The sequence below is a fragment of the Onychostoma macrolepis genome, chromosome 10, assembly GCF_012432095.1.
Source record: "Onychostoma macrolepis isolate SWU-2019 chromosome 10, ASM1243209v1, whole genome shotgun sequence".
In the NCBI taxonomy this organism is placed as follows: Eukaryota; Metazoa; Chordata; class Actinopteri; order Cypriniformes; family Cyprinidae; genus Onychostoma; species Onychostoma macrolepis.
In genome coordinates this window covers 18,162,658-18,184,338 of record NC_081164.1, presented here as the reverse complement: position 1 = coordinate 18,184,338, position 21,681 = coordinate 18,162,658, and the positions used below count along the sequence as shown (strand labels likewise).

At 36.7% G+C, this 21,681-nt stretch overlaps 1 protein-coding gene across 2 annotated transcripts in view; it reads right to left on the bottom strand.

The window, feature by feature from the left end:
* Positions 1-10,176: 10,176 nt before the first annotated feature.
* Positions 10,177-21,681, bottom strand: part of LOC131548734 (reticulon-4 receptor-like 1) — a 118,957-nt gene continuing 107,452 nt past the window's right edge. The window contains exons 2-3 of one of the 2 annotated variants that reach the window (XM_058790231.1): positions 15,325-15,776; positions 10,177-13,690 (exon numbers count right to left, since the gene is read on the bottom strand). In XM_058790231.1, coding sequence (XP_058646214.1) covers positions 12,806-13,690; positions 15,325-15,776 — 1,337 coding nt within the window. In that variant the 3' untranslated portion in view covers positions 10,177-12,805. Of the gene's footprint in view, positions 13,691-15,324; positions 15,932-21,681 lie in introns of those variants that run through there. The other variant, XM_058790230.1, reaches the window with a different exon arrangement.

Sequence of the window (21,681 nt, the reverse complement as noted above, 5' to 3'; positions counted from 1 at the left end):
ACCTGTGCCCCTCAGCAGAAATATACAGAAATCACAGCAGCTGGTTATTAGGTTGTTTTAGCTGCTATTTCTTTAAGAGCTGCCGCTGCTGAACGTGACGCGGATCTGACACGCATCGTATTTTCTCTCAAATCTCTTACCTTTTCTGACCCACTTCAGGTCTTAATGAACTGACGAGTTGAATCGAGGGTGTAAGATGAGTGTATATATATATACACTTGCTACTGCCAGTACATCCACAGACATTCTGCTCTGAGCATGTAGCTGCACATATAACATATATTATATGAAAAAACCCTCATATATAACATGTAGCATATCTATACGGGTGGAGCTGGGGAAGGTGAAGGGTTTCTGAAGCGTACTGCAACTACTAAAACAACACTAGCCAAGTATTTGAATATTGAGCAGCAAGCTCATTAGCTGCTGATATGAAAAGATCAGCTGCGCCATGTGAATAATGATGTGATTATATCAGATTGAGTTAGAAGTTAGATCAGCCTGTGCGATTTAGAGTTTCTTGACAGATATATATACATACTTTGCAGCTTTAATTTTATACAGTACAGTACATTTCCTCAGCTGATTTTAGTATTTTTAGAATATTTTAGTATCTGTTAAAATTTCTTAAAATAAACATTTTTAGGAAGCCTTGAAAAATCAAACAAATCAAACACTTGTGAATGCAGTTTGTGTGTGTGTGTGTGTGTGTGTGTGTGTGTGTGTGTGTGAGTGTGTGGCCACTCACACACACACACACACACACACACACACATACATGTTCGTTTTTGTGAAAAGTGGGGACATCCCATAGGCGTAATGGTTTTTATAGTGTACTGTATGTGCTATTGTGAATAAAATATTGCCTCATATGATTTGAAATTCATTTAGTTTTCATTTTATTCATATTTTAAAAACGTCCCAACAATTCGGGAATTCGGGTTGTACTATTAACTAGCTATTCACTATGACTTTTGCCTCAAAAACTTCTAATTACTGCTTATTAGTAGTTAGTAAGGTAGTTATTAAGCTTATCTGTTGGGTAGGATTAAGGGATGTAGAATATGGTTCTGCAGAATATGTGCTTAATAACTTCTAATAAACAGACAATATGCCAGGAATATGTCAAATGAGACATGCATGAAAATATATTTTGTAACTTCTTGTACCGCTGGAATTTTAAGATCATTTTTTGAAAACTGAAAGTTCCGGTCCCTGTTCATTGTATTATATTAACTGCGTGGAAAAGAACAACCATTCTCCTTTTGTGTTCCACAGATGAGATTAAGTCATATGGAGTTGGAACGAGATGAGGGTGAGTAAATGATGACAGAATTCTCAACTCAATTTTATGGTCGTCTTAGCAGAACACAGCTGTTAAATCAAACCGAGGCAGTTTCTGTCCTTCTGCCAGTTAAAAAGTAGGTGGATCAGCAGCGCTCTGAGCCGCCTGCTTTGGGCTAAATCAGATCTTGGTCTAGATTCAAAGCGCAAAACAATCTGCTAACCACGGAGCCTCTGGGCAGGTTCTGACACAGACAGAGAGGTTCCAGGAGGCTCCGGAACAGATGGAATATTGCTGATTACTCTTCTAATTCTAATATTCATATCGCCACGGAAAACTTTTCTGAATCTTTGAGCAGGGCCTTAATCAGTATGGTAATACTGCTCCCGGTGATATATGAATAGTAATGAGGATGCTGATATGGGCCATTCTTCATCCTTTCTGCTAACAAATGAATGTGGCCAGCTTGGTGACTTATGCAAATACTGTAGTGGTGTTTTAAATGGCATAAAACAGCTCAGGTTGTCTGACATCTGAAGCTCATGAGTGATTGTGTATGTCTGGACTCATTTAAGACTGAAGATTGACTCATTGAGATGTGAGTTTATGAACTGTCTGCAAGTGTAATGTGTATCTGATGAACTGGAAGGGAACTTGGATTATTAATCTGGATAAATTGACACACTGTTCATTCAAATCTTAGCATTTAGCAACATTTAAACATCATTAATGCATGATAATAAGTTTCCTTCATTTAATTCCTATAATCCTCATAAGACAACAGAAGAATCACTGCAAGACAGTATAATCAAAATTTCAGACAAAATGGTACACAATGGTCCAATCGTCCTTAAATGTGACGTGAGTAGTTATCCATGGAGAGTTTCTGTTTTTGTTGCCAGTGAAAAGATTTGTGAGGATTATTTTTATGCCTTTCTGCTAATTTAAGTAATATGAATGTCCTACTAACGAGAATGGATATGATAATCATGTATCTGAAATGAGCACATCGATTTGATGATTTGCTGGGCTTTCAGTTGTTATTTGGGCCCTTCTGTAAACTCTTATGCGTGTGTTGGTACAAAATTAGTTTGTCCAAACAAAACTATTTTAGTCTCAGACAAACGTCTGTGAAAATGAATAAGAACTGAGTGAGATGCAGGGAGCGATGAAGTGTGAGCACAAAAGATGTGCTCATTTTTAGACAGAACAGACGTGGGTTTGATTCTCAACTTTTCAATTTCTGTTTTCCATTTGGGTTACAGTCTCTCTTTCTTCTTCCCTGAAGTTAAGCCACTGAAACGTCTGCTTACTCTTGTCCACTTGTTTTTAACTCACATGCACTCTGCACTTTTTGCACGATGCAATTTATAAAATAAAATAAAAATGTTTGGCTAGACTTTTTCAGCCTGTATTGGATTCAGTGTGCGGCTTCTTGTTCTTTTTCAATTATAAATAACCATAAATATTTTTACTGGCCATGAAAATTAGACAATTTGCCTGTAGACACTCTCCAGCTGTTAATTACCAGTTACAAATTACCAGTGCTGGGTAGATTACTTAGAAATTGTAGTTCATTACTGATTCCAAATTACATGACAAAAATTGTAGTAACGTAATCCATTACATTACACATAGTATAATCGGACTACTTTTTGATTACTTTTAGATTACTTTTGACCTAACTCATTTATCACATTGACATAAATAGCATAATCTTGTACCACATTGATATAAAAATACAAAGAGAAAGGAAATTAATTCAATTCATTATTATTAAAGATGAAAAGATTTGAAAAATTTGGGAGAATCAATCAATTATGAATGATTTATTGCTGTTGTGTAAATAATATGTAATGATGTAATCAATAAAAAAAATAATAACTTTAGTGTAACGGAGGAGGAGTTGTGACGATGGAGTGGGGATCCAAGTGCAAGCTTTATTTAATAGAGCGTAGTAGAAACAGGTAGGGTCAACACATCAGCAAACAACAACAGCAGAGACAAGGCAAAAGAGTAATCCAGATAAACAAGTGAAGGTTAGGGCAGGCGATCAAAACTAAGGAAATAATCCAGGATCAAAACGTGATAACAGGGAAACCAAGAAACACGGAAACCGAGACAACAGAAGGCTAAACATTCAATCACCAGCGAAGACAGAGAGTGTGTGTGCTACTTTTAAAGTCCTTCTAATGTGAGACAGCTGTGAACTAATGATGAGAGACAGGTGATACAATTGATAAGTGTGAAAAGGATCATGCACTGCAAAAAATGCTTTTCTTACTTAGATTTTTTGTCTTGTTCCCAACCAAAATATCTAAAATTTCTTATATATAGAAGGATTTTCTAGACAAGTAAAAATTATTGTCTTGTTTTTAGAAAAAATAAATCAAAATTAAGTGAGTTTTTGCTTAAAACAAGCAAAATAATCTGCCAGTGGGGTAAAAAAAATAATCTTGTCTTCTGTTTGAAATAAGATTATTTTTCTTACCCCATTGGCAGATTATTTTGCTTGTTCTAAGCTAAAACTCACTTAATTTTGACTTGTTTTTTCTGAAAACAAGACAATTTTTTACTTGTCTAGAAAATCTAGAATTTCTAGATATTTTGGCTGAAAACAAGACAAAAAAATCTAAGTAAGAAAAGCATTTTTTGCAGTGTGGGAAATGGAGTCCTGGGTAAAGTGGCAAGAGTCTGGAGTGGGGTGCCTTTTAGCAAAGCTCACGGACACTCCAACTAGAGATCATGACATTTAATCTGATTACGGGTAGTTTAAAATGTAATATAATCTAATTACAAGTACTTAATTTTTGGAATGTGATTACGTAATCCAGATTACATGTAATCAGTTACTATCCATCACTGCAAATTACACACAATGATCTTCAAACTTAAATTTTGAAAATGTTGTAAAATCATTATACAGATCAGATAGTCATCTTATGTATTATTGGAAAGAACTTTTAGATTACAATAAGCACTTTTCAACAGTCTCATTTGTTAGCATTATAGTTAATGCATTATCTAGACAAGAAATAAGCAATGTTTGTTAATGTTAGTTGATTAATAAAATACAATTCTTCATGTTAGTTAACAGTGCATTAACTAATGTCAAAGGATACAACTTTTGATTTTAAAAATGTATTTGTACGGTAAATTCTAAAAACATGAACCAAGATTAAGAATGCTGCAGAAGTATTGTTTATTGTTAGTTCACTGCAGTTAATTAATGTTAATAGTTCACCAAAATTTGCTGAAAATGTGCTCACCGCTTCAGGCCATGGAAGACGTAGATTGTTTCTTCATCAGAACAGAGCTGGAAAATTTAGCATTACATCACTTGCTCACCAATGGATCCTCTGCAGTGAATGGGTGCCGTCAGAATGCAAGTTCAAACAGCTCATCAAAATATCACAAAAATCCACAATAATCCAGCTATCAAAAAAAGTTTCAAACAGGTTAAAATGTCTTGAAGTTCAAATGTTTATGGACAGAGAAATTGATGTATGGATGGATAGATACAGAAACGTTCGGCATGTAAGAGATAAAAATGTGCTTCTGAAATTAGGATGTATGCAGATAAATACTTATTATTAGGGGCTTTCGCTCCGGAGGAACGTTTTCATAGTTCCTAGAACTATTGCCAGAAGTACCCGCTTTTTGGTGTGTTCCCATGTTGTAGTGATTCTCTCAGTCTGGGAGATGTGTATGTGATGAACCATGTCTGAAGCTCTGCATCAGTGATTGCATCGAGCTCCTCTTCACCACAATTGTCTTATAAAGACTCTAGCTGAGATTTAGGCTCTCGTTTTGACTTTGTTCTTTTGTTCCTCTCTTTCTCTCTCTCTCTCTTTCTCTGCGTCTCTGAGTTAAGCGTTGCTTTGACTTGACAGCACTGTGGATTTAGAAGTACTAAGAGAGGATCACATTGAAACTTCTGGAGTCACATGTTCAAATCTGGAGTCATTGAGCTCATGTCAGTGAAAGGAGTGCTGGGAATTCTGTAAGAGCTCCTCACTGAGGCTTTTTAGATGACACTTTAGAGTTCTCAGCATGCCTGTGCTCTCATAAACATGAAAGGACTAAACTGTGCTCTTCTAGAGAGAAACATATTAGAGAAGTGACACTAAACTGATGGCATTTAACTGAGATAAACCCATAGGACAGTTTTATCACTCAGAGGTTACTTTTTCGTAGATTAAGAGAACCTTTGAATTATTATTTTGAGTGGATGCCCCTTGGGCGACGTTTAAGGTCAATTAGATGTTCCACAAATCGGTACAAATTTACTTTTGTGCCTGAAGCAGTATGTTTATGTAATACATTTTGTTGATTTAGATTGTTTATTTATTTTATTTTATTTTATTTTATTTTTTCCCCCTCCTATGAATTTGGTGTATTTTGAGTATTTGTATGTGTGTGTTAAGTGTTGTATATGTGAAGCACCACGAAAGTCTGAATTAATTGCCCCAAGGGGACAAAGCTCTAAACTAAACAAAAAAAAAACTAAAGCAAGTCAGTCCACTCGTTTGCCAACTTTTTTTTTTTTTTGGTATCGTGTGTGTCAATAAAATAATTAGTGTGCTGTTAAAACAGTATTATATGGAAACAGATAAATGTATAGATTTTAACCTTTTATTTTAACAGTTTTTTATTTACTTGTTATATAATAATAATAATAATAATAATATTATCATAATCATAATAATCCCCCCCCCCCTTTTTTTCTCTTTACCATTTTTCCTCTAAACTTGTATCATGTCCGTCAAATAAAATAATTTGCGTGTTGTTTTAACATTTTACATGTAATTATTTTATTTGTTTACTATTAGTAGTAGTAATAGTAGTTGTAGCAGTACGGAAATAATAATAATAATAATAATAATTTTTATTTATTTATTTATTTCCCTTTCTCCTGGAAGCTTTTTTTCTGCTGTGCCTTGGCTTGGATAAGTTAATCTCGAAAGAATTTGATGAGTAATTTTCAGTTCTTATTGAAATCGCTGATTTTTATGCTAGACATTTTTTAACACAATTGATTTTTGTCCCCCTGAAACTCTTGAGGAGAACTGTGAAGAGGAAACTAATGAAACTTAAGAGTGAAGAAAAGAAACACTTGAGATATTACAAAGGTTTCCTCGAAGGTGCATCTCAAAACAGTTGGTGTTTTGCAGTATTGCATTATTGTGATGATAGTGTATAGTACTGTACCTTAGGGTTGGAAACAGATGCTTTCGGGTTCAATTCCTGCAAAGAACGAGCCATTAGCCATCCAATGCATTTGATCCCAGATGAATGATATTCTTCTAAGGCAACATTGTGTGAAAAGTTAAAGATGTAATTTATTTTGCTGCATCATACTTTGCCTTTGGCCATGCACTGCCATCCCCTACCTGTGGGAGGTGCTGCTATCTCACCCATACCATCACCTCCTTTTTTTTCAATTTCTCAGTTTCTCTCTTTTCCTCTCGTCAGGCCTCGTCATGCTGCCAGGTGTCCTTGGACTCAGAAGGAAGCTATTGAATTAGTAAATAACCAGGATAAAAGGATTATAGAAAGTAAGAGCTTTAGGAGAACAGGCGACATTAGATTTATGATTGATCTGGGAGGCAGGGACTGACGGAGGAGGGGGGACGAAGGGCAAGAGGGATTCAGTAGGTAGACAGAAGAAACAAAAGAGCCCTTTCATTTCTCTTCACATACCTCTTTTTTTCGTCCCCACCTGCCTCCTTTCCTGCTCAGACTCATTTTTTGAAGTGTCATCCCCCCTTATGCTCCAGGACTCCATGAGGGGCACTCCTTCACCTCATTGTCCTCTTGCGTTTTAATATGCTTGTGTTTAATATGCTTGTATTTAATTAAACACACATTGTGCTGCCCCAACGAGAAGCTGGAGTATATAGCGAATAAGGAATGCTAATCTACAGAGGCTAAGTGTTTTTTTGTGAAGACTAAAGTTGAAGTGAAGTGTGTGTTTCCACACCACTAGCTTCACTTAATGGACCTGCCATATAATGGCTGTTATCAAAGTTTCATGAACCCCTCCTGCTATTGGTTAGTCAATTATATAGTCTCACCCCCAAATTCATGCCATTGGTTGATTCATTGTTGCTGTTGTGAGGCTGGTTGTGATGCTCAAACAAACAAAGCTATGTTTTGATAACAGAAACATAGGGTTTATGCTTTAGGAAATCAACTCTTGATTTGACTGCAGTTTCTAGTTTTGTTTTCAGGAATGGCAAGCAACGGTTGGTTCAACTTGGGATGTGAATGAAATGAATAATTTAATTATTAAATAAATTCTCTATATGTAAAGAATTTCATATTAGAATTTGAAATTAGAAATGAAGTCGCCCAGGCTATGGCTATATATGGAATAGCATACTATCATACTTTTATCATACATTTTTTGCAGTATCTACACTGCTGTTCAAAAGTTTAAGGTCAGTAAGGTTTTTGTTTTTTAAGAAATTACCATTTTTGTTTTTCATCAAAAGCACCAAATCAGCATATTTGATTTCTGAAGGATCATGCAACACTAAAAACCGGAGTTATGGCTGCTAAAATTTCAGCTTAACCAAGAAATAAATCACATTTTAAAATATATTATAATTTCTATTATAAATAGAATACAGTTATTTTGATTGTAATAATATGTCACAATATTATCAATATTATTTTTGATCAAATAAATGTATACTAGTATTTTATTTTAATTTTACAGTTAATTATTTTAATCGTTTATAAAATTGTATTTATTGTATATCTTTTATTGGAGTCACATGACAGCAATGTGTTCTACAGTTCATTTATCGTGGAATAATGTCTACTGTTTTACAAACTAGTTTTAAAAAATAGTAGACAGTAGGCCATATACATTAGCCTATATACTGCACAGTATATAGGCTATATTTTTGTTTACTTTTTATTTTTTTATTTTTAATAGCATGTGAATCAGTATGAAACATTGAAATGTTTCATTGTTGTTGAGCGACTTTATATGTTGCATCTTTAATTCATTCACAGTGTTAAGTTAGAAATAAAAACAGTTATTTTGGCTTTTTAATTAAATTTGGTGTAAAAAATTCTCAAAAATCAAGTAATTGTTTACAAAAGGAGATTGGAGTTTATGTGCCAATCTGAAGATAGATTTGGGTGCATTACATTGTGGGACACTGTATTTTCACAGTGTGCTCTCACTGTGTATTGCATAGTCTGGAAAATGCAGAAGGTCATCCAGATATTCCAAGCATACATACAATTTGCTAACTGTGCATAGTGTATATACTGCAGAAATGTTACACAGATGGACTGCTTTTTCCAGTCAGTATCATACTGTTTGCCGACTTTCAGTCATGTCTCTCTCTTTCTCATCAACACTATAGTAAGTTTCACCAATATTTAACATGGGAATAAGCATAACAGAGAGAGAAGGTCAGTTGCTTTGGAAAGAGATTCAGATTCCTGATATTTCATGTAGTTCAGAGCCTGTCTGTACTGCAGTCTTGCATAAAATTCTTCTCTTTGTGAATGACAAAACAAAACTTGATTTTATCCCAACTCTCAGACCACTTTTCATCAGGTGCCAAGGGTGAAAAGAAGGCAATTTTTCCTCACAGGTTCCATTAACAATCTCCCCGACCTTCCGTGTCAACCATTTTGTTTGTCCTGAAACAGTGTCATTTTGTTCTACTTTGTATTACATCGACCACGTACACACTGTTATAGGAGTGAAAACTGCGTTTAAATACGGGGTGAGTCACCTAAATTATAGTTTAATGTGGGTGCAGATCAGAACCCACCCTTGAAACTGTGATGATTGACAGCATGATAACCATAGCAACGTTATGGCATCTTGCACATTTGATATTCACTATTTTTAATCAAAGTAATATTACAGTGACTCGTTATGTTCGGTGATTTTAACTAAACCACTGTTAACAAAGCCATCATGTTTTGTTTATGTTTGGAAGGCTGCTTTGCAGAGCACACACTCGAAGGGTTGCCATGTCCACTTATTATAAGCAACACTTATTAAGCATCTTTGGGCTTGTTGTTCGGGCTCGCCTCATGAAGCTATCGAGTTTATGGCGGTATTAAAGTAGGCAGGTTGCTATATTTTGGTAAGCAGCTTATTTCCAAGATTTGATCCGCATTTGGATTTGAGATTTGATTTCTTGCACCGCACATACATAAAAGACACAACTCTGATACACATTCAAGTAGATCATTAGCAAATAATTGCTACTCCTGCAAATTACTGCAGTATGTGTGAACAGAACAGGATTAAGCACTAAAAGGTGAATTGACAACCAAATTGAGCTGTCTGTTTCTTGTGTGAGAAAACGAACACAGTTGAAGTGTTTTAGCTTTGGCCCAAACCACAGGGAGAGCTATAGCAGATATTAGCATAAACTCATGTTCCTCCACACTCAGTTTTCCATTTCAGATTAACTACTCTCATAATGTACATATAGCAACAGTTTGAACAAGCTTTACTATCTGTCTGGTTGACAGAATTCCCCCTCAGGGTTCAATAAAATATGACTGTCTATTGAAAGGAGATGTCCTGCAAGTCCCTGAAGAAATTATGCTTGAAATATATATCCGTTCAATTATTCCCACTGTGTGTGTGTGTGTGTGTGAGTGTGTGAATAGGTAAAATATGTGCAATTGAGAAAGCGCTATATCTCGTCTGCCTTTTATAATCAGAATTTAAATCAGCCCAGAGATATATTGTGAATTATTATGAAATGTTTCTGCAGTAACTCTACAAAATGAAAAACTCTGTCTTGTGTGATCATTCCCCCGGTTAAACAGCATCTGATTTCTACTTTATTCTGTTTTCAAGCAGAATCCAAACAGAGGCATCCAAATACCATCAGCGTGAGACCACATTTCTCTTTAATGTTCTTTAGAAACAGCTTTTGAGTCTGGTGGTATTTCATAACAGACAGAAAGTTTGAGTTATGAAAAAGGGAGGAAGAAAGATGAAGGACGGACCGAGGAATACGAGGAAGGTGTTAGTATGGTGCACTTGTATGTTCAAAATTGCAGTTTGACGACAATGTACAAAGAAAAGGTACATGAATACAAAATAACTTCCTCCTTTCCTCCACAATGTCATACACATAGTCTTTTGTCAATAAGTGACATATATTCTCAAACAAATAAATGTTCACACTGGACATGTCATAATATTCTCAGTTCACTTTTGTATAAAGGTAGAGAGTCTTTGAGGAGGGACAAGGTAGAGGTGGGGGGAGTGCTATTACCCCACCTGTCCAGAAGGGGGCTCTGTGACTTTTTCCATTGACAATATAACTCTCAGCTTTAGGATCCCAATACAGACATGTATTTGATGGCTCAACAGCAGCAGGGGTCAGAGTTTGTGAGTGACAGACAAGTTTTTCTATGGCTTGCAAGGATTATTACCTCAGAACTTGTTGACTTTCTATATGTTCCTTTTCACTTTGTACTCCAAAAAACCTGGACGAGAATTGGCATTTTTGGGCAGTGGGTTCCCTCTGGAGTTTCTAATGGGTTTTTAGAAAGTAGTTTCTGATTTATTGGAAAAAATTAGGCCTGTTGATAACATTATTGTTCACATTTTGTTCTATAAATTTTTATATACATTTAAAACTGCTAAGAAGTGGCTACATAAGGCCTACAGAGGTTGTTTGACCTATTGCGCAATCACACACTTGAGATACCTGTTGTTGCAGTCCTTGTTTATCAACTTATTTACAACGTATTGATAAAACAATCCATGATGTGGTTGTGATTATGTAAATTATTGTAAAAGATTGTAAAAGTCTTTTAACGTAATGGTTTGGTACTTTAATAAAGTTTAGTCCTCCTCATGTCATTTAAAACCTGTATGCATTTATTTTCTGTTAATTCTTAAAATTCATATACATTATAGCATATTTATTTATTAATAATCTTATTTATTTATTTACTTTACTTTTTCTCTGAATTTTCTTCTCAGAACTTTGATTGCACACAGTTGTGGCCCCCTGGGCCCCAAACCCCAGTTTGGTATAATAAATTCTGTCTGTTAGATTTAATGTGAAACTATAACATTTCATTTCTGTAAACTGTAATCAACTAAACTACAGTTACCGCATACAAACTGCATATATACGGTATATACTCTCCGTGTGTGTGTGTGTGTGTGTGTGTGTGTGTGTATATATTATTTTTTAATAATAATGACAGATGTGTAGTATAAAAAACGTATAATATATACAGATGCACAGTGTTTGAACTTTACTTCATTAGTGCTATTTATAAAGTCAAGAATAACTGTTTGAGATGTTTCTTTCTTTCTCCATAGTGGTTTAAATCAATAATCGCTAAAAACTTCCTGAGGGAACCTATGGCAAATTACCCTTCCAGGTTAGACTTGACATCTGTGACTGAACAGCTATATTTCTCCCTTTGTGAAATTTGCTGTTTCATTTTACCAAACTGTGCCATGAGCAGATATTAATGTAGTGTTGGTGTTGTTTCCCTTCTAGGTTAGCACATTATTGCAGCTGAGCAACAGATAATGCATGATGCTTTTTGTATGAGCTCCACTTGACCTTTTCATATCTTAATAACTTTTGCCTTCCGGTTTATATGCAAAATACTATCTTAAGGGCACAATCAATGAATAACAACATGCACAAACCCAAAACCATCCCATAATCCTTCATCAACTCCACTTTCTCTTTACTGACATCGCCAGCATAGCAGCTTTAGAACAGTATAATTTGAGCTCTAATTCACACTGCGACAGCAAACAGCAACTTTTGGTTTTGTTGGATCAACCCTGTTAGCATTTGTTGGGGCTGTGTGAACCAGCTTTAATGTGTGAATATTGCAACTGCAATTATATTTTTTTATATGTTAAAAAAAAAATAATCTCAGAACTAACCCAATCACTCTCTTGTGTGCTTGGCTTTCATTTTTATGTTGTCAGGTGCTAAAGGTGTTAACAACAACCCTCCCACAGAAACCGCTGAGATGCTAACGGGTTAGCCCCTGTGTATATTTGTGTAAATGCTTGGTTTATGTATTTCGTTCACACTCTTCCCCCCCGCTGGGCCGCAGCCTGTGTGCAGGTCGAAGGTCAGGACAGGGATACGGAGGTTTTAATGGCAATGAGCTTGACCACAATGAGCTGCTAATTATTCTGCAGAGGTGTGATGTACAACTGAATGTAGTTAACAAATGCAGTTGGGTTTTTTTTTTTGTTATTGAATATGCCCTGGAGCAACAGGAAATGGTGATGATCGAGGAGTAGTCCATTTAGTGTCCCATCTCTCGCCCACAAATCCCAGAGTTTCTTCCAATCTCGGGTTTAATTCCAGGCCTGCAACTTCGCACAAGTCCTCTGTCCCTCGAAAGGGGCTCACATGTACACACAAACGCACACACACACACACATTCGCACACTGAAGTGTAGGAGCCAGAGTAGACAGAGGGCTGAGTTTGTTCGGTAAAAACCATTAGTAGACGCTTCCACAAGGCTCAGCGGAAAATAAGGGCAGTGAGACACACCAATAAGCAAAGAGGGATGATGAAACAAGGTGCCAAGACGGACGCCGCCCTGCTGTTCGCTCTTTGCACACCACTAGGGGGACCCACCGAAGTCCGTGGGATGCATTTGTTCTTTCGTCTCGGTTTTGACGGGTCATATTTGTCGTCCGATTCCTTATTGGCTAACTCCTTTAGGTTATACACCTCGTTCTGAGCATTGCCCTTGCGGCTTCGATGCCTCGTGCAGTTCCTGTTGCGTCCCAACTTGGGCGGTCGAGGAAGCGGCGATGGGGAGGTGGGGTAGTATTGATCCTGATGTGGCAGGTGAGGATGATGATGATGATGATTCCGCGATCGATGATGATGGTCTTTCTTCAGCGACACCCCCACGTCCCCCTGGCTGGATTTGCTCTGGTGGAGCGACTCCGAGCCTGTACAGGAGGGCAGCTCTTCTTTGGTCAACCGTTTCAGATCCTTTCCCGCCAGCTCCGGTGGAGCCGCACATATTAACGAGGAGGTGGAGCCACGGAAACGCCGCAGCCAATCCCAGAGTGGCACGGCCTTGCAGTCGCACTCCCAAGGGTTGTCGTTGAGCCGCAGGTATTCCAGCGCTGGCAGCTGAGACAAGCTTTCGGCGGGAAGTTCAGGTAAGGAGTTGTTAAACAGGTAGAGCGTCGTCAGGCGGCGAAGGTCGTGGAAAGCCTGTTTGTGAACCCACTGGAGCCGGTTTTGATGGAGCAGCAAGCGATCGAGGGCCCCCAGGCCACGGAAAGTGTTCTGGTGGAGGCTCCACAACCGATTTCCATGCAGAAATAAATGGCTCAGATTCAGAAGATCAATGAACATGTCATCCTCAAGAAACTCCAGCTGGTTGTTCTGTAGAACGCCAGATAAACACCAACAGTCAGTAACAGGCACAGAAAAAAAACAACAAGTCACAGATATGAATATCCAAAGCGACAGTGTTATTGTTTTTGTCTTTTGATGATATGTCCTGGCAAATTTAGTCAATATTTCATCATGTTGTATGGATTCATTTGAGCCCGTTTTACTCTGACTGAAATGATGTTGCGACAAAACAGCTCAATCAGCTCAAACTGGATCACGATTGGCTCATTTGAATTAGAAAACATTGAGAAAACACTAAAACATTGTTAGTGTATTGTTAATATCTCAAAGAAACCAAAGAAAGAACCCAATCAAATCATGTAATTCCTTCTGTGTCATAATGCAGTTCAAAGATGAATCATAAAATTGTAAGACCTTGGATATTCATACTGGACCGTATTAGATTTTCCCTTTTCTTTCAATATATATCTTTTATAAGAATCTTTTCGAAAATCCAGCATGCCTTCAATACATGGTGTTCTCAGAACATGGTAAATTTATTTATAGACAGTATGTGAACTCTTAACATCTGCGTTGGTATTAATGATGAATAAGCATGCGTGACGGTGCAGGTTTTGCAAAGATTGGCATGAGAGCAATTAATATTATGTGTATTTTTTTTAATTTTTTTTTTTTATTAGAAATATGGATGTCTTTCGCATATGTATGCCAAAATACCTCTCACAGTAATCCATCCTCATCAGTACGCCTCTTTTATCAGGTTATGAGCTATATGGGAAGCTAAATACTGTGAAAGTGGGGCAAAACAAGCCGAGTGGAAAGCACTGGAACACACTGCTTTTCTTGACACATTTTGTTTGAGAGCAGAATATTTTTCTATAAAAATAGAGTTTTTTTTTTTTTTTCTGATATATTAAGCAATTAAAAATATTAATAAGGACATATATACATATAGAGACTTTCATGTCAAAAACATTTTGGATTGTCTTTATTATTTGATCCTTTTATTGCACAATGATCTTTTTTGGATTAAGCACAATATCCATAATCTTGAATGTATGACTAGCCTTATGAAATTTCATGAAAGGTCAGGAACACTTAACCTTAAACATAAATCAAATTCCAAGAATCATGTGTCCACAATGTTCTTTGCCCCTGAATAGTATGTTTCCTTTTTTGACATTTTCATTAGAACGAAATATAGTCTCTGGTCATCGTTTTAGTGCAGCACTTTTTGCTGCCAAGGCTGATATTGAACATTTTGAGCAGATCTTATCTGGATTTATTTGGCAAGTCAGATGATTCCTGAGCAACAGTTCAAACCGGGAGCACTGCCAGTCTAAAAAAGGATATCCATTCAAGAAGGGCATTTTTGATTTCTTTAAAATGGTATTGTATCCAGTCAGATTTTCTAAAGTGTCAGCACAACTGTACCAAGCCAAGCGTCTTATAAATTCACACTCAATTTGCCTGCGGAGGGCCTAAATATGATATATTTACACAGAACGTCAGACCTAGCAGAACAGGCACTTATTTGCTGTGTGTGTGTATATATATATATATATATATATATATATCTAAACAAATATCTATAGTAGCATGTTATAAATAATTCCATCAGCTATTCCTTGTTGTTGTTTTAGTATCTGAGGGACACAAACCTGTAAATAGAGGTACTGCAGGTTGTGCAGCCCCTCAAATAAGCCAGCGGGCAGAGTGATTAGGCCACAGTGGTAGAGGTGCAGAGCATGGAGTCGGGTCAGGCCCTGAAAAGTGTCAGAAGCCAGAGAGCGGAGGTGTTTGTTGTCCCCCAGATCGAGCTCCTCCAGGCGGGTGAAGCCCATGAATGTGGAGGGCTGGATGTATGAGATATTGTTGGAGTAGAGCCAAAGCATGACGGTGGTGGGGCTGAAATGGCCCTGCAGCAGTCGCTGGATTTTGTTGTTTTGCAGAAAGACTCGCTCGCTCTGGGCCGGGATTCCCTCTGGAACCACCAGGAAGTTGTGAGCCTGGCAGCTCACTGTGCTGGGAGAGTCGTAGCAGATGCAGTGACGGGGACACGCCTGGGTCAACTCTAAACCACACAGCACCAGGAGAAACTCCAGACCACAGCCTATGGAAAGACAGGTAAAGAAAAAGAACATGTGATCAGTGCAAGTTTCAATGCTAAAAAAGACCACTTGGAACATTATGAATTTTTAGAGTAGTTTATGCAGGTTCATGCTGTTCCAGCTGATGGACCTTCAGCAAATCTCAGCTGCTTGACTTTGCTAGTCAAGATAAAGAAGTCTGATGGGAGAGCAGCATTACAAACCACAACATACTTTATGGTAAGCCGCTATTTTCAGTAAAGCTATCTTATAAAAACAGCATCCATGTAAGCCAGGGGTACAGAAATACTAATGTGATTATCATTTTATTTGATTGTCAATTTTAGTAATAATTAGAAGGTCCAGAATTAACACAGGTGGGAAATGTGAGTGTAAAAAAAACCTTTACATGATTTAAGTTCAATTATATGATGGATCATCTGAAGTTATGGGCTCTTAATTCTATATACTATAGTATGTTATAAATACCAACGTAGGTATACAAATCATTCAGAGCAGTTCTCTGAATAGATCAGCTGATTCTGACTCAAAATAATGACTCATTCATTAATCAGACATTGCTACTTCTCTAGAATATTTTAATACACCTGTATTATATACTGTATAGTACGTTATAAATAAATATAAGTCATACTGATTGCACAGACTGAACAAGTCTGAAATCATTCAAGAAAAATCATTTTTGGAAACTGTGACTACCATTAAAAAGTCTGAATTAAGTTTTTATAAATATATACAATGAATAAAAATTAATACTTTTTTCAGCCAGATTGATCAAAAAGTATCAAAAGTGACAGAAAAAAAAAACAATATTATTAATGTCTTTACTATACATCAAAGAATCCTGACAAAAACAAAATCACTGTTTTCTGAAAAATTTTAAGCAGCAAGGCTACATTAATTATTAATGTTACTTGAGCATATTAGAATGATTTCTGAAGGATCATGTGACACAGAAGACTGAAGTAATGATGCTGAAAATTCAGCTTTGCCATCACAAGAATAAATTACATTTTAAAATGTGTTAAAATAGAAAACAATTTATTATTTTAAATTGCAATAATAATTCATAATATTACTGTTTTAATGTATTTTTACTCAAATAAATGCAGCTTGTTAAGCATAAGAGGCTTCTTTCAAAAACATTAAAAAATCATAATGATTTCAAACTTTTGACTAGTATAGCATAATAACATTGATTGCATTGAATAACACAATGATTATAAATTTCCTTAAAAATGTCACTTTCAAGTTTGTTGACCCCTGATCCAACCTTCTGTATAACTGTACATCATGGCAGCAAAAAGCAGCAGTACAAAAGGAAAAATAATCATAAAGAAGGTGATGTTTATATAGATACAATTGAAATCCAGCCAAAAAGGCATGAGAGAAAGTGATATTTATATAGATGCAATATCTGCCTCCATCAATAGCCAGCTCTGAATGCTACCAACCCACAAGGCTATACTTTAAAAGCAGAAAATCAATGTTAAAGGTTACAGAGGAAATAAATGCATGTGCACATGAGCTTTACTGTGTATGTGTGTGCATGCAACAAATCATAATGAAAACCTCCTTGAAAGAAAGACCATGCATGTCTGAGGGAGAAAAGGGAGGAATGAGAATAAATGATACAACCATGAAGATGAGGTTGCGATGAAGGGCGCTGTTGTATAAGTGAACGTTAGTGGCTCAGCATTGATTCGCCTCTTTGATGTCGAATTGAAATGGGAATGAGAGAGAGAGCTTTAGAGGTGCAACGCAGTGGGAAGAGTTTCGAGGAAGAAACGGAACGTGTGAGTCATTTCGGATGCACAAGAACTAAAAGGATCAGTTCGCTAAGAGAAACGGAGAGAGATTGATATTGACAGAGACAGTGAACTTGTGCAGAGAGCTGAGGGATGTGGTGTAATACAGGGTGTTCTGACACTGATATGAAACATTACCATGCTCTCACACATTCAGCAGCAGGACGCATGACAGGATACTGATGCTTTTAGCATGAGTAGTGTTAAAAAGACAGTTCACCCAAAAATGAAATTTATCTTGTCATTTACTCATCCTCCAAGCCTGTGTGACTTAGTTCCTTAATAATAATAATTTTTCTCAGGAAGGTTGAAAGAAAAAAAGCAGTATAAGGCAACCAACCAGCTGTTTGAGGGAGTGAATCACAACATTACAAACTTGGATTTGAAAATTGGACAAAACCACAAACATAGAAGTCTGTATACTTTACAGTTTTAGTGAAGAAATTCCCATTATGAATGGGATAATCCAATTAAAATATAAATCTATTTATTTGGAGTTGTTGATTGTACGTAAAAACAATATATTTTAAATTTATTGGAAAATATGCATATATTTTACAAATATTTAAGGATTTTTATAGCAAAAGGAACACAGAATCAACTGCATCATTTGTGGTGCTTCATGGAAGTGGGCAGAGCTCTATTGGTTTGCTTTGCACACTGCAACTGTCTGATTGGTGGAATTTTCTGTACAGCGTCTTGGCTAATGAAGTTTTATAATGTAGTTTCATAATGTTGTTTCCCACCTGGAATTCCACTGTTAAACACAACTATTTTTTTTATAAGTTGAATGATTGTTATCATATGGCTTCAACAAAAACAAACACCATCAATTAATATCTTCAGAGCTTACTGTAGGTCTAATGGTTTATCAGTTGTCATTTACAAATCAGTTTCCCTATGGAGAGGTTTTTACTTAAAGGTGCCATAGAATGCATTGATACAATATTTTAAATTGTTCTTTGATATCTACATAGAAGGTATGTGGCTTAGGTAAGGGCAAAAATTCTCCAGAAACAGTTTTACACATGCATTTACAACCCTAGGATTTCTCCCTAGAATGAAATGGTCTGTTATTGGCTTATTTGGAAGGGTCATGAATAATAATGTTGAGCTCTGCTCTGATTGGCTGTTTCACAGTGCGGCTCATTTCAGCTAATTTCTCACACAGCAGGAAGGAAACACAGGGAGGAAAATATATATTTCAATACTTTCTCTCGCAGTTATATCATCGGGTGATTATACTGTATATAAAATGCGGGCATCAGGGAGCCGCTATTAATATGCTGGGCATTGAAACTGCTTTCAAATGCACGACCGCTTTTTACGTTCACTTTCGCTTTCGAGATTAGCGATCGCACAAACTCTGTTTATACTATGGAGCGGCAGTACTTTTTTACAAGAGCACACATTTTACAAGATCAGATGCTTGTCAGTGGTGCTCAAGATCTATAAATCATTCGCCATCATCCTCAGTCATCTCTCCTTACTCTGTTTATGTGGTAAGTGAAATCTTATGTACTGTAATGTAACAGGCTACAGCTAGCAAAGAGCTAACCATGTCCCTTTAGTGGCTCGCGTTATTTTATTAGAACGTGTTGTTTGCTTTCTGTGCCTTTCTGAATACAGACACCAACCCATCCCTGCACTTCACACCCCCTGCACAGCCTGGAACATAACTTTTATTTCCATGATCTGCCATTTTCGCTGTTGTGCTCGCTTGTTTCTTTACAATACCTGCAGAACTTCTGATGATTCGGCTGGCAGCTGGCCTAGAACATGGGTGGGTATATGCAAATGTTGGGGGCGTAACTATTAGTGATCCCGACAGTTACGTCACAGTCAGTGTTATGTTCTGATTCGCCTATTTTTCAGTGGTCTTTTTTTATTCACGAGATTTACATAAGAAGGAGGAAACAATGATGTTTGAGGCTCAAGGTATGTCATTTCCATGCACAGAACTCTATTCAACTATGCCAAGGTAAACACAGTTTTCCATTCTATGGCACCTTTAACAGAGCCCAACTGTTGAACTTTATAATTCTAGTCATTATTCTAAGAACACTGAGGCTTCTAAGCTTAAAAAAGTACCTTAAAATCATAAAAGTGGTTAATATTTATAAAAGTGGTTATGTGTAATAATTGAAATCTTCTGAAGAAGCTAAACAAAGTCACTGACTCATTATCGCCCCTCTAGTGAGCAATTAACCAGAGAACTCAAAAACCAGGGCTGTGTTCAGCCCCGAAAAACGGTGCAAAACGTTTACGAAACGGAAACGGTGATGTGTTGAACACCATGTTCTGATGACGCAAGTGCTGCAACTATGGCAGCTGAGAAGGCCATTCTTTGTGTTCTTTTTGAAGAATTTTCAGAGCCTGATGAAATCGGTATAAATACGTGTTTAATACTGCAAAATACGCTCAATGTTACAGTCACTGCCCTTGCCGTCCAGAATAAAAGTGAACATCCCAATCGAGTGAAGGGATTTGTGGAAACTGTGGTTCCTAATTATTGTGATCCAACATTTGCCTCACATTTCAGGATGAAAAGACAAACATTTCAGATGAAGGATAATCCACTTCTTACCTCCGAGACTGTGTTATGATCTATATGACCTTATTATTTTTATTGTGAGTATTAGGCTTATCATTATTGCTGATCACTGTTGTTGTGCAATGATATTGTAATATTTACCATTATATAATCAGAGGAGCATAGAAACGTTTATGAAAGTGTCACCCACAATACAATAGCAAAATATATAAATATGTAGTATTTTTATGTTACATTAATCAGTGTCTAGTACACCTTCGTAAGGAAAGGATATGGACCAGAAGACATTGCAATTACTAGCTACATGATATTTAGACAGACTTAAAGAAGTTCCAGATCTATACTTGTGCTCTTATTATTTCAGTTATATTACCTTTAATGTAAATAAACATGTACAAACAATACACTTGCTCTTGTGAATTTATTTTGATGTTAATTACATTTACTTACAAATTAATCATCATCATGTAACATATGCTATGTTACTATAAAACTCTTACGACAAACATGTCTTCTAATATCTTCGATTGTTGTGTATACTGAGCTGCAGCAGACACGTATTAAATGACTTCACTTGGACCCATTGTGTGCGAGCTGTCTCTTTAATACCGCGTGGTTTATATACAGGTTGCTGCTGATACGTATCTCAAACCCTGTTGCACACCATTGCACACTGTTTCCAGGAAACATGTCGTTCAACCCGGAAACCGTAGCAAAACGTTGGGAACCGGTGTGAGCCTGAACGTGCCCCAGATCAGATCACGAAATGAATCAGGCCAGTTTTGTGAACTGGATTGACCAATTCATCATTAAGAATCAAAAGTATGATTCGTTCACGAATCAGTGTACCAATGAGAACTGAGTTGGATGTCAAGATTTTTAGTGAAGAATGACATAATTTTATTTATTAGTAATACATTTTATAATTATTCCAAGTGTTCTGAAGCCATTTTCATAAAAAAAAACACACACACTTTGTGTCCTTTATATGGCTTGAAAGCCTCTGTCACCCTTGTTTGTACATGCCTTGTATGTTTGTACATGCCTCGACATACATGATTGTGTTTATTTAAGATTACACTGATCTCCTTGGTGTACACACAGTTGACAGATGACCTTTTCCAACCAAGCTTTGTTTCAGATAGCACCCGATGTCTAATACGGCGTGAAATCGCACACAGCCCTGGATGACACATGTAATCCTTTGCATTTAAATGTTTGCATTGCTGTTTGATACCAGGCAGTTTTTGTGACTTTTTCTATCCCAAACATTCTCTTTGCTTTATCTTTATTACAGCAGTCCAACAACGTCAACAAAATTACACTCTTTGGCCGGTGAAATGAAGTGTATTCTTCTGAAAATGAATGCTGAATACACAGCTCTATTGCTGGCGGTATGAATTGAATTTGTCTGATAGGGTTCTCTTTATTTGATTATGAAAATGGACTCAAGTCTAACCAGTGGGTATTACCATGCTGTATTGCATCTGAATAACTCTTCTAGACAGTGTGTCTCTTTATCTCTTTCATTGTCATTCTATCAGC